The sequence below is a fragment of the Salvelinus namaycush genome, chromosome 30, assembly GCF_016432855.1.
Source record: "Salvelinus namaycush isolate Seneca chromosome 30, SaNama_1.0, whole genome shotgun sequence".
In the NCBI taxonomy this organism is placed as follows: domain Eukaryota; kingdom Metazoa; phylum Chordata; class Actinopteri; order Salmoniformes; family Salmonidae; genus Salvelinus; species Salvelinus namaycush.
In genome coordinates this window covers 27,998,028-28,011,384 of record NC_052336.1, presented here as the reverse complement: position 1 = coordinate 28,011,384, position 13,357 = coordinate 27,998,028, and the positions used below count along the sequence as shown (strand labels likewise).

The 13,357-nt window shown below is 39.4% G+C and overlaps 1 protein-coding gene across 5 annotated transcripts in view; it reads left to right on the top strand.

Annotated features, from left to right (window-relative positions):
• Nucleotides 1-13,357, top strand: part of LOC120024726 (oxysterols receptor LXR-alpha-like) — a 30,771-nt gene that overhangs the window by 6,657 nt on the left and 10,757 nt on the right. For 4 of the 5 annotated variants that reach the window (XM_038968996.1, XM_038968994.1, XM_038968997.1 and 1 more), the window contains exons 2-3: nt 6,727-6,966; nt 12,978-13,244. In XM_038968996.1, coding sequence (XP_038824924.1) covers nt 6,801-6,966; nt 12,978-13,244 — 433 coding nt within the window. In that variant the 5' untranslated portion in view covers nt 6,727-6,800. Of the gene's footprint in view, nt 1-883; nt 1,012-6,726; nt 6,967-12,977; nt 13,245-13,357 lie in introns of all 5 variants that reach the window. The other variant, XM_038968995.1, reaches the window with a different exon arrangement.

Here is a 13,357-nt window from a genome sequence, read left to right as displayed (position 1 = left end):
ACATGCTCTTGATTACAAGGTGGCTGTCATTTCAATTATAGAAACATAATTCATAGAATGGACCTATTCCTGAAATGGACCACTGCAATTTAGCTGGTACACCATTAACATTTTTATTGAAATGTGAGAAATGGTTGCACTGTGGAGCCCTGAAATGTGTCATCATGCATAGGCTATTCTCATTGAGCGTGGCGACGTACTGTTAACGTTTTATCCACTATCTGTCCATCGCTGTTGTAATCTGGCAAGGCATAATGTTCCCAAACTGGAGATTTAAACTAGTTCCTGGCTGCGCCTCACAAAAGCACAGTTTCAAATGCGACAATTAAGATAAAATGTTTTATGGAATAGCCTGAAATGTTTTTCAGCTCAGATTTACTTGAGGCATAGGCCTACAATAGCTTATAGGCCTAGTGTACTTTTATTTTGTACATTTTAAAAAATGTATTAATTGGGGTTCAGTGCAGACAGACCTGAGGTCCCCATACTGAACGGTTCAGTACAAATGGTGTACTATTACACCCTAACTTGTGATTTGTTAGTTCTCTGTTCACAAGCCTACTTTAAACTTTGAGAAGGCCCCTTTTTTGTATTGTGTTTGAGAAGTGGCTGGTTAGACACACTCCAAGATGAACATATTTGAGCAGCACAAGGCCCTATGGGGATTTCAGAACCATACAAACGACCAATAGTTACCTCGCCTGTGTTCGTGTTTCCACCCTGCCTCCCCTCCCTTTCCTCCATCTCTCTGTTTCTGTCTCCAACAGGATATTGGCTAGCAGAAGGGTTTGCGTTTCTCTCAAGATATTCTTGAGTCATAAAACTTCCACGAGACCGAGGACAGAGGGATGTAGTATTTAATTTATTATTCTTTTTTTTTTAGCGTGGAACACAAACGGGCCTGTCCTTAAAGCCGTTCGCTTGTCAATGCCAGGGTAGCAGCCACATTGAATGAGGTTTCAGTCTCACATGGGCAAGATGGACAGATCATAACAAGACATTACTTCAAAGGTATGTTGAACACCAGATGCCCAGTTTAACGGTCTCTCTGGTCAATCTCTTAAACACACTGACAAGTTACTGACATGCAATACACTTGTGCTGCTCAAACGAATAACAGGACTATGCTAAGTAAGTCTGTTTCTTTAATTTGTACATTTTTATTATGCCTACATTGCCGAAATGGTTGAATTGAGTCAATGAAGATGGGGCAGATGGCATTTTACATTTACATCATAGGAATTTAGCAGACGCTCTTATTCAGGGATTTACAGGAGCAATTAGAGTTAATTGCCTTACTCAAGGGCACATCGACAGATTCTGGGCCTAATCGGCTCGGGGATTCAAACCAGTGACTTTTCGGTTACTTGCGCAAACGCTCTTAATCTAGGCCATCTGCCGCCCTGCTTTTTTTCTTAATTGCTCACGTTTGAACAAAGCTGATGTAGGACAAATACTGGTGTTTTGTTGCAGGCACAGCCAACTTGTGCAGAAATAAAATTGTGCCATTGTCAAAATTATACGACATCTCAAAAACAATATCCTTATAAGTAACTATCGACCCCCCCCCCCATCATTCGTTTTTAGGCTATACAGTTTGTTTACACGTACGTTGTTTACAAACATTGGAGTAAAGCAAGCTTCGTGAGGCATTTCTAAGTTATGTTCTTGAAAGAATCAATGGGTATCAATCAATCGTTCCACAAAGAGTACTATTCGAATCCCTTGAATATTTTAAAGCCTGTTCTAAGTTATTACGAAGTGCCCTTTTAATATAGACCACATGGACATTTCAATAAATCAATTTCAACCCACTAAACCACAACATGTCTCCTAGCTACAGACAATTCCACTGTAATAGAATTGCGCTGAGACACTTAAAATGTATACCAATCAATAACCTTTTGATTTCAAACTCTATGCACAGGCTACTTTTAAGATTTGACCAAGAACATTTTATAAAAACACAATTACTCGAAGAACTGTGGAGATGCAAAGTTTGGTAGCAGAATTTCACCCCAAAGTGACCACTTTTTGCCAGAACTGTTAAATATCGGCTTCAAGTTAAGATTCAAAGATGTCTGCAGAAGGAATGGGGTGTCAACTATGACATGTTGCGTCTGAAAACATCTAATTTGGTCATTAAACTATTTTTACACCTGGTAACAGAATTGTGTTAACGGAATTTCATCATGGGTCCCTGATCTGTACTATACACAAATGCATAATTATGGATATGAATGTCATTCTCTTCATGGTGATGTATCCTAAATAGGTACACAAAGGTTGAAATATTTGGGTATTATTCTACACTGGCTATTAATTTAATGAGCTCCACCACCAAACAAGACCAAATTTGGTTGCTTTGGACCGGACCAAATCTGAACCCTTCATAGATGCCTGTTGCACACGTTTGGACATTAAAGTACAGCACACTATATTCAAGTAAAGTATACTACATTATAGTGTACTCAACAGGGGTCGTGTTAATGCAGAATTCTGCATCTTTGAGACTTTTTTTTTGCCACATAAATATCTTGCAGCGTTTTGTAAATCAGATCTAAAATGCTGCATATTGTCAGCACACATTTTGTACGTCAGTTGCACTTCTCCAATTGGATGAGAATTCACAAACGGGCATTTTATCAGCAGACCATGCTCTGACTAATGTGTAGCTACTTTTCTCAGTGTAACCTACCGTTCTCCCTTTCTCTGGTAATATGTGACAATTAGGAAATGTAGCTGGCTATATGTAGCTGGCTACATTCTTTTTATGATAAACATTAGAAATATGATGGCCATGCATCGTTTTTGCCAAAACTACATTTTTTTCATTCTAAGCTCATTTTAAATGTGGCTGCTATAAATAGAATTGCACTTTGGTGGCCATCCTGATGAAAAGGAAGCTATTTTCTGCCGAATGTGTTGCGCTAATGTATTTTCTTTGAAGGAAAACTATATTCTAACACCCCTGATCACTCTATTGATGCAGGAAATACACTGACTTTCAATATGAAACACAGGTGACTTTTTCTTTTTTTTCAAGGTCTTTTTTTTTTTTAAATGCAGATTTCTGGACCTCTCAACTCGTGTGCTCTACTGTCTACTAAACTCCATTCTATTGTACAAAGAGTGTTCTGATCTATACTCTATAATACAGTAAAGAAAAGTAGTGTAGTAAAGTACTGTACTCTTACTGTGCTGTACTGTCCAAACTTTCGAAACCCAGACGTCCATGATTGGTTCAGATTCCGTCCGGTCCAAATCTGAACCAATCATAGACGTCTAGGTTTAGCCAATTAAGGACCAAAAAATATTTGTGGATGTTGAAATTAATGCCAGATGACGGACCGACAATTTCAACTACAATACATTCAGAAAGTATTCATACACCTTGACTTGACCAAATGTTGTTCCAGCCTGAATTTAAAATGAATTAAATTGAGATTTTGTGTCACTGGCTTAATGTCAAAGTGGAATTATGTTTTTAGACGTTTTTGAAATGAATGGTCTCTAGTTTCAAAACTAGTTTTGAAATGAATGAAAAGCTAAAATGTCTTCAGTCAGGTATTCAACTCCTAGAAGTTAGCTCAAGTCGCATGGACTCTGTGTGCAATAAGTGTTTAAAATGATTTCTGAATGACTACCTCATCTCTGTACCTCATACATGAAATTATCTGTAAGATCCTTCAGTCAAGCAGTGAATTTCTAACAGTCAACCACAAAGACCAGAGGTTTCCTAATGCCTCGTGAAGAAGGGCACCTATTGGTAGATGGGTAAAAATGTAAAAAGCAGACATTGAATATCCCTTTGAGCATGTTGAAGCTATTCATTCTACTTTGGATTGTATATCAATATACCCTGTCACTACTAAGATACTTCCTAACTCCGTTGCCAGAGAGGAAGGAAACCGCTCAGAGATTTCACCATGAGGCCATGGTGACTTTAAAACAGTGTAGAGTTTAAAGGCTTTGATAGGAGAAATCTGATCGACAGCATTGTACTTAACACCACAATACTAACCTAAATGACAGAGTGAAAAGAAGGAAGCCTATACCGAATGAAAAACGCAGCCCCGGTCCCAGCAATTTTGCCACCTAGTCAAAATTTCTAATAGGCTATTTTTGCACAAGAAATAGGTTAAAATACTAGAGATTCTTAAGTGGCCAATTTTTATATATTAGGGTAGCTGTCTTTTTGGGCTATATCAGCCAATAGTGTAGATGTAGTTGGGGTGAAATATAGGAGCGTGGACACTTGCTTACTTGACTAGAGCTACGTTTTGCATAACTTTTAGGAGCATTTTGTATAAGTGGTGGTGGCAGGAAGCTGAGCGGTTAGTTGGGCCAGTAACTGAAAGGCTGCTGGTTCGAATCCCTGAGCCTACAAGGTGAAAACCTGTCTGTGCCTCTGAGCCCTTGATAAGAGCATCCGCTAAATGACAAATGTGAGCCGGATGATTTTTCAAGCAGTGTAAAATGTATTTCCAGTCGACGTTGGAGTCTAAACTATAGCCTATCATATTTAGGAAGTTAAAGACGACTGCGCCATGCTTCCCTGCCCCATATAACCTAGTCTACAGGCTATTTAATTGAGACCACACGTATAGGCGCACTTGATATTGCACGTTTTATACTTTATCACTTCTTTATGGCGTTAAAGTACGGTCTATTGGCTCTCATATTATAGTTATATGATATTATTGCATTAACCCCAGGTGCAGATTTGATTTCGTAATGACAAGCTGCTGTGCAGATGTCCACACTGTCTGGGACTGATATCACAGATGTTGGTCATGGTTAAGAGCCCCATGTTGTTTTAGTCATGATCTGACTGGGTACTTGTCCTTAACGCCCATTCATCAGCTGGGTTCTCAGTCGACCCCCGCTTGTCATTGCACTGACATTGTAGGTTACCCCACATAGTACACTACAGAATGAAAAAAAAAAAAGTGACAATTTTAGATTAAAAATATATATATCCTTTAAAAAAATTATATTTGAACTGGCTTAGTCATGAAAATATGAAATGTTTAAAGAAATTAATTAGCTCAGTATGACTTTTTTACCCTGTCATAATCCAAAACCCATCTGTTTCAGGGATGTGAAGTATTATATTGTTTGTTTTCAACCTCCTAGAACCAACAGTGTAACAGGAAGACGTTGCTATTTCTATACATTGTCATAGAACCTAGCGTTACCAGCCGATCGGCAGTAAAACATCTACTTTTTATAGCTTCAAGTTGTTAAATTATAATTTATTTTACTACTACAGATAGGCCTATATCATTGACATTTAGGACTGTTTTCAGGTGTAATTGTTGCATGTAGTCAGCATATTTAGGCCTAAATGTGAACGTCTCACAATCTTGTGACTTTATTAGAACTGAGTGTCCTATGTGAAAGGTGATGTGGTCATGTATGATTTCAAAAGTAAAGCCACAGCAAGTGACCGTAAAGTGGTCTAACATCTCAATGTGGAGGTTGTCCGCCCACTCTGCCTACAGTGGGCGAAATGTTTTCTTATGGTATAAAATACATTTTACCAAGGCAAATATGATTATTCTTCTTCTGAATCGTTCAGTGGGGTCCTTCTCGAAAACATAATTTAACATTATGTCTAATGCATCCAATAATAAGCACCGGGCTCTGTTGACATAGCTATTGAGGATTTTACATTTTTGTGGTTGTCATCAAAGTTGTTTCCGTAGGTTGCAAAAAGCTAATTTTAGCATGACACAAGCAGAATTAAATGTAAAAGGATTTGAAAATGAAAAGCTTGGTATACGCTCAGTGCTCGGTTGACATTTCAGAGATGCGCTTGTTTTTGTAAGAAATCTTTTAAAAATTACAGGAATTTTGAATTAATATGAAAAGCATATACTAAAATATGACATGACGTGTCTGAAAATCGCTATCCATCTAACCTCTATTGTTATGTCCTGCGGATTCGAGAAGAAAGATAATGAGTTCAACAGGAAAGTGAGCCTGTCAGGTAGCCGGTTGCCTAAATTATTGCACAGAATCTAGCCTGGGGGAGGGGCTCCATTTTAATTTAGTCACCCTTATTCTGCCCATCCTACAAGGGTAAACACTCCAATACATTTTGAACAGATTATGATAGGGACATGCGGTTTGGACCATTGACTTTCTTACAGGATTATCTACACCGGCAATTCTCAACTGGAGGTTTTGAATGGGTCGTGGGTAAAATAATACTCCAGTCTGAACTTAAACCAGGTATGTAGAATAATAATGAACTTACATTTGGGAAAAAAGTATGGACTCAAGTCACTCTTGATAAGATAAATGACACATTTTAAATGTTTTAATCTTTGAAGAATTGTTCTTCAATCACAGTATTTTCAATATAGTGCTATTAGCAGTGCTATTTTTGGTAGATTGTGGTCTTAAACCAGTGAGTTCATCAAGAATATGGGAAAATTGTATCATCCACAATGAGAGGTGGAAAGGTTGTTCCCTTGTCATATAATTGCTACATTTACTATCAATATAGCATTAAAAAAATAGTTTTCCAGAATGTATTTTGGCAACAAAAAAGTGTGAATATTGGGTCACGACTGAGACAACCTGGTTCAATTTGGGTCCTGAGGCAAAACCCAGTTGAGAACCACTGATCTACACAATTAACATGATTATTTTACCCATTGGTCAAAAAATTCGTTTTTGATTGGACACCCTGCAATGTGTGTTTCTGTATCGCAGGTGAGGTGTTTGACGGGGCCTCAGAGCTGCAACTGGACTGCCTCTGCAGTGGTGACGACCGCAGCAGTGCAGAAATGAAGCATGAGGGCAACCTCCTCCCCCTGGAACTACCCCACCATGCAGGGTTTTCCAGCCCCCCCCAGAAAGGGCCTTCCTCACTAGCTGAGAAGAGCAGCCCGCTGCTCATGGAGCCCAGCAACATCAAGGCCGACCCCGCCGGCGACATGCCTGCCAACACAGGTGCGCATGTTTTTGTATTTATTTAACCTTTTATTTATCCACAAAGTCCCATTTGAGGTTAAGATACATATTTTGTGAGGGAGACCTAGCACCTGTGTGTTCAGTGATGTCATCAAACCAGTCGGACTGGTTCAAGCATCAGGCTAATCCGTTTGTTTTCGACAGTCTCATCTTATACAGTACCAGTCTAAATTTTGGACACCTACTTATTTAAAGGGTTTTTCTTTATTTGTACTATTTTCTACATTGTAGAGTAATAGTAAAATACATCAAAACTATGAAATGACACACATGGAATCATGTAGCAACCAAAAAAGCGTTAAACAAATCCAAATATATATTCTTCAAAGTAGCCACCCTTTGCCTTGATGACAGCTTTGCACACTTGTCACTCTCAACCAGCTTCACCTGGAATGCTTTTCCAACAGTCTTGAAGGAGTTCCCAAGTATGCTGAGCACTTGTTGGCTGCTTTTCCTTCACTCTGCGGTCCGACTCATCCCAAACCATCTCAATTGGGTTGAGGTCGGGGAATTGTGGAGGCCAGGTCATCTGATGCAGCACTCCATCACTCTCCTTCTTGGTCAGAAAGCCCTTACACAGCCTGGAGGTGTGTTGGGTCATGATCCTGTTGAAAAACAAATGATAGTCCCACTAAGCGCAAACCAGATGGGATGGTGTATCGCTGCAGAATGCTGTGGTAGCCATCCTGGTTAAGAGTGCCTTGAATTCTAAATAAATCAGTGTCACCAACAAAGCACCCCCACCTCCATGCTTCACGGTGGGAACCACACATGGAGAGATCATCCATTCACCTTCTCTGTGTCTCACAAAGACATGGCAGTTGGAACCAAAAATCTCCCATTTGGACTCATCAGCCCAAAGGACAGATTTCCACCAGTCTAATGTCCATTGCTTGTGTTTCTTGGCCCAAGCGAGTCTCTTCTTCTTATTGGTGTCCTTTAGTAGTGGTTTCTTTGCAGCAATTTGACCATGAAGGCCTGATTTCATGCAGTCTCCTCTGAACAGTTGATGTTGAGATGTGTCTGTTACTTTAACTCTGCATTTATTTGTACTGCAATTTCTGAGGCTGGTAACTCCAATGAACTTATCCTCTGCAGCAGATGTAATTCTGCGTCTTCCTTTCCTCTAGAGCCAGTTTAATCATAGTGCTTGATGGTTTTTGCAACTACACTTGAAGAAACTTTCAAAGTTCTTGAAATTGTCAGTATTGACTGACCTTCATGTCTTAAAGTAATGATGGACTGTCGTTTCTCTTTGCTTATTTGAGCTGATCTTGGCATAATATGGGCTTAGCCCTAGTTTGTAAAAGACCATCTTCTGTATACCACCCCTACCATGTCGCAACACAATTGATTGGCTCAAATGCATCAAAGAAATTTCACAAATTAACTTTTAACAAGGCACACCTGTTCATTGAAATGCATTGCAGGTGACTACCTCAAGAAGCTGGTTGAGAGAATGCCAAGTGTGTAAAGCTGCCATCAAGGCAAAGGGTGGCTACTTTGAAGAATCGCAAATATAAAATATGTTCTGATTTGTTTTTTTGGTGACTACATGATTCCATATGTGTTATTTCATAGTTTTGATGTCTTCACTATTATTATACAATGTAGAAAATGGTACAAATAAAGAAAACCCTTGAATGAGTAGCTGTGTCCAAACTGGTACTGTATATTTAGAGTACATGCCTATATTTTCCCAGATAGTTCCATGTATTATATTAACTAGAGGTCGGCCGATTATGATTTTTACACACCAATGCCGATTTATTGGAGGACCAAAAAAGCCGATTTAAATTAAAATATACTTAAAAAAAATAAAAATAAAAATTTATTTGACTTTTTTATTTATTTGTAATGACAATTACAACAATACTGAACACTTTTATTTTAACTTAATATAATACATCAATATAATTAATTTGGCCTCAAATAAATAAATAAATAATGCAAAAACAGTGTTGGAGAAGAAAGTTAAAGTACAATATGTGCCATGTAAAAAAGCTAACGTTTAAGTTCCTTGCTTAGAACATATGAAAGCTGGTGGTTCCTTTTAACATGAGTCTTCAATATTCCCATGTAAGAAGTTTTAGGTTGTAGTTATAATAGGACTATTTCTCTCTATACCGTTTGTATTTAATATACCTTTGACTATTGGATGTTCTTATAGGCACTTTAGTATTGCCAGTGTAACAGTATAGCTTCCGTCCCTCTCCTCGCCCCTACCTGGGCTCGAACCAGGAACACATCGACAACAGCCACCCTTGAAGCATCGTTACCCATCGCTCCACAAAAGCCGCGGCCCTTGCAGAGCAACTACTTCAAGGTCTCAGAGCGAGTGACGTCACCGATTGAAACGCTAGTTAGCGTGGTGCGCGCTAATAGCGTTTCAATCGGTGACGTAACTCGCTCTGAGACCTTGAAGTAGTTGCTCTGCAAGGGCCGCGGAGGGGCGAGGAGAGGGACGGAAGCTATACTGTTACACTGGCAATACTAAAGTTAGCGCGCACCCCGCTAACTAGCTAGCCATTCCACATCGGTTACACCAGCCTAATCTCGGGAGTTGATAGGCTTGAAGTCATAAACATCTCAATGCTTGAAGCACAGCGAAGAGCTGCTGGCAAACGCACAAAAGTGCTGTTTGAATGAATGCTTACGAGCCTGCCTACCACCGCTCAGACTGCTATATCAAATCATAGACTTAATTATAAAATGATAACACACAGAAATACGAGCCGTAGGTCATTAATATGGTCAAATCCAGAAACTATAATTTCGAAAACAAAACATTTATTCTTTCAGAAATACGGAACCGTTCTGTATTTCCCTAAGTCTAAATATTGCTGTTACATTGCACAACCTTCAATGTTATGTCATAATTATGTACAATTCTGGCAAATTAATTACGGTCTTTTGTTAGGAATAAATTATGTTCGCAACGAGCCAGGCGGCCCAAACTGCTGCATATACCCTGACTCTGCTTGCACAGAACGCAAGAGAAGTGACACAATTTCCCTAGTTAAAATAAATTCATGTTGGCAGGCAATATTAACTAAATATGCAGGTTTAAAAATATATACTTGTGTATTGATTTTAAGAAAGGCATCGATGTTTATGGTTAGGTACACATTGGTTCAATGACAGTGCTTTTTTCGAATGCGCTTGTTAAATCATTACCCGTTTGGCGAAGTAGGCTGTGATTTGATGAGAAATTAAGCCACCGCATCGATTATATGCAACGCAGGACAAGCTAGATAAACTAGTAATATCAATCAACCATGTGTAGTTAACTAGTGATTATGTTAAGATTGATTGTTTTTTTATAAGATAAGTTTAATGCTAGCTAGCAACTTACCTTGGCTTCTTGCTGCACTCGCATAACAGGTAGTCAGCCTGCCATGCAGGCTCCTCGTGGAGTACAATGTAATCGGCCACAATCGGTGTCCAAAAATGCCGATTACCGATTGTTATAAACTTGAAATCGGCCCTAATTAATCGGCCATTCCGATTAATCGGTTGACCTCTCTTATTGACATTACATATATGCATTTACTTTCTCTGATATTTGTATATCATATTGACAGTATGTTCTTTATATTTTTTTTATTTTATTTGAAAGGATTTTCTTTTGCAATTTAGTACAAAACAATAGCACACGACAAGAAAAAAACACAGCTGCCAGACATATGAAATGAAGTATTGCTTAGGCAAGACATGGAACAAGAATAGAGCAAGGATGACAGTTACAACAACATTAAGTGTTCCTCGTCAGTTTTCAGTCAGTCTCTGTCCAGATGGTCCAGAAACATACCCCAAATCTTGAGAAATCTGCTGGAGGGGTTGGTTCTAAAAAAAACAAAACTAATATTTTCTAAGTTAATGGTGTAAAACATTTCTGCTAGCCATCTACTGAAGCAAGGGGGGTGGGTGACTTACATTCTGCAGCCACCATTCCATACATCAGAGCCTGTTGTTCCTCCATAGGACGATCTTAGAACAGACTCTGAGCAGCCAAAGAGAGCGAGTTCTGCGTCAGGATCAGTGGCCCTCTCATATACCTTTTTGAGTACCAATCAAAGATGTTCCTCCAATAATTATTGAGAAGGGGGCAGAGCCAAAACAGATGAGTTAAGGAACCCTCTGAGGCTTTACACTTGTCACACAGTGGGGAGGCCTTGGGGTAAATTATATGTAATTTGGTTTTGGGAGTAATGAAGTTTATGCACAACTTTGTATTGTATCAATTGATATCTGGCATTGATGGAATTCTAGACAGGGTTTCTCTCCATAGTTCATCTGAGATCTCAATATTTAACAATTTTTTCCCCCCAAGTCTCCTTGATGACCAGTAAAGGCCTGTGTAGTTGGAGAAAAAAGGAGACAAACTGAGATTAGGTGTTTTGAATTGGGAGGGTGCTGTAGCAAATCATAAAATAAATGTTGTACAGGGAGGGTGTCAGCATTTTGAATGTTCCCTTTTGATATAGTGTCTGTCTTGGAAGTAACATAAAAAATGTGAATGGGGGAGTGAATGTATTCTTTAATTGGACAAATGATGCTAATTGCTTATCTATGTATAAGTCTTCAATTGTGGCCAGTCCCTTCTCCCTCCATTCAAGAAATACCTTATCAGACTGAGATGGAGCAAAATAATGATTAAAGCATATCGGGGTGTATACAAAGGTATCAGGCACCTAATCTGGTTTAAAATTCTTAAAGAATTTCTCAAAGAAAAGTTGTGAGTTTGTGTGGGCACTCTGCTTTGGAGAAAAGCAAGACTGGAAGAGAGGAATTTGTGACAGACTTGAGTTGCATATTTAGCCACAGGGGGGAATAATGTCCAACTTATCAGGGAAACCCAGTTGCTAGTATGTTAATGCCCTGGCATTTGCAGCCCAGTAATAATGCTTAAAGATGGGTAGGCCTAAGCTGCAACTTTCCTTGGGCTTTTGCAAGTGGGCCTTTATGAATACGGTGGTTTTTGTAACCCCAGACAAATGACAAGGTTGTTGAGTCCAAAGTCTTAAAAAATTGATGTGAGAAATTTGAAGATTCTGGAAAAGATAAAGGAACCTGAGAAGAGAAACCCCATCATGGAAAGAGGCATACTCCTGCTCTGTTTTTTGTTGTAGCTTTGCAACCAGCTCACTGTAGTAGTTAAGCTTGAAGATGAGCTTTGGATTTCTAGGTATTTTTAGTGCCATGTAAGTTAAGTGGTCATGCACCACTTTAAATGGTATCCTCTCTAGCTCACTTGTCGTAAAATTATCTGAGATGCACATGAGATCACTTTCCCCCAATTTATTGAATAGCCAGATAGTTTGCCAAACGAATTGATTATAAGTCTAGTGGGTTAGGGACAGAGGCTACTGGGTCCAAGATGTATAAAAGTCGCCTCACAAGTCCTCAACTGGCAGCTTCATTAAATATTACCCGCAAAACACCAGTCTCAACGTCAACAGTGAAGAGGCGACTCCGAGATGCTGGCCTTCTAGGCAGAGTTGCAAAGAAAAAGCCATATCTCAGACTGTCCAATAAAAAGAAAAGATGAAGATGGGCAAAAGAACACAGACACTGGACAGAGGAACTCTACAATTTTTTTTCTGATTTTCTTTTGATTTCCCCATGATGTAACTTCTGACCCACCGGAATTGTGATACAGTGAATATTGAGTGAAATAATCTGTAAACAATTGTTGGAAAAATGACTTGTCATGCACAAAGTAGATGTCCTAACCGACTTGCCAAAACTATAGTTTGTTAACAAGAATTTTGTGGAGTGGTTAAAAAAGAAGTTTTAATGACTCAAACCTAAGTGTATGTAAACTTCCGACTTCAACTGTGTGTGTATATTTTTTGTTGTTGCAAACTTGGAAATGAAACGATAACAATTCAAGATTTCAAAATAAGAGGAGAGGAGATCTGAAGGAGCGCTTCTACTCCATGCGCACTAGCGCCCCCTCAGTACATACATTTTCTATGTTTCCACAGAGGGTCAGCCGGTGAAGAGGAAGAAGGGTCCAGCACCCAAGATGCTGGGTAACGAGGTGTGCAGCGTGTGCGGGGACAAAGCCTCGGGCTTCCACTACAACGTGCTGAGCTGCGAGGGCTGCAAGGGCTTCTTCCGCCGCAGCGTCATCAAGAGCGCCCAGTACTCGTGCAAGAACAACGGCCGCTGTGAGATGGACATGTACATGCGCCGCAAGTGCCAGCAGTGCCGGCTGCGCAAGTGCCGTGAAGCGGGCATGCTGGAGCAATGTGAGTTGTCTCTGAGCTACAGTTCCCTGTGGCAGACATTTTTATTTTTTATATACACATTCATCTTCAAACACCTGTGCTTTTTTTTTTTTACCCTAGATATGTAGGGGTTG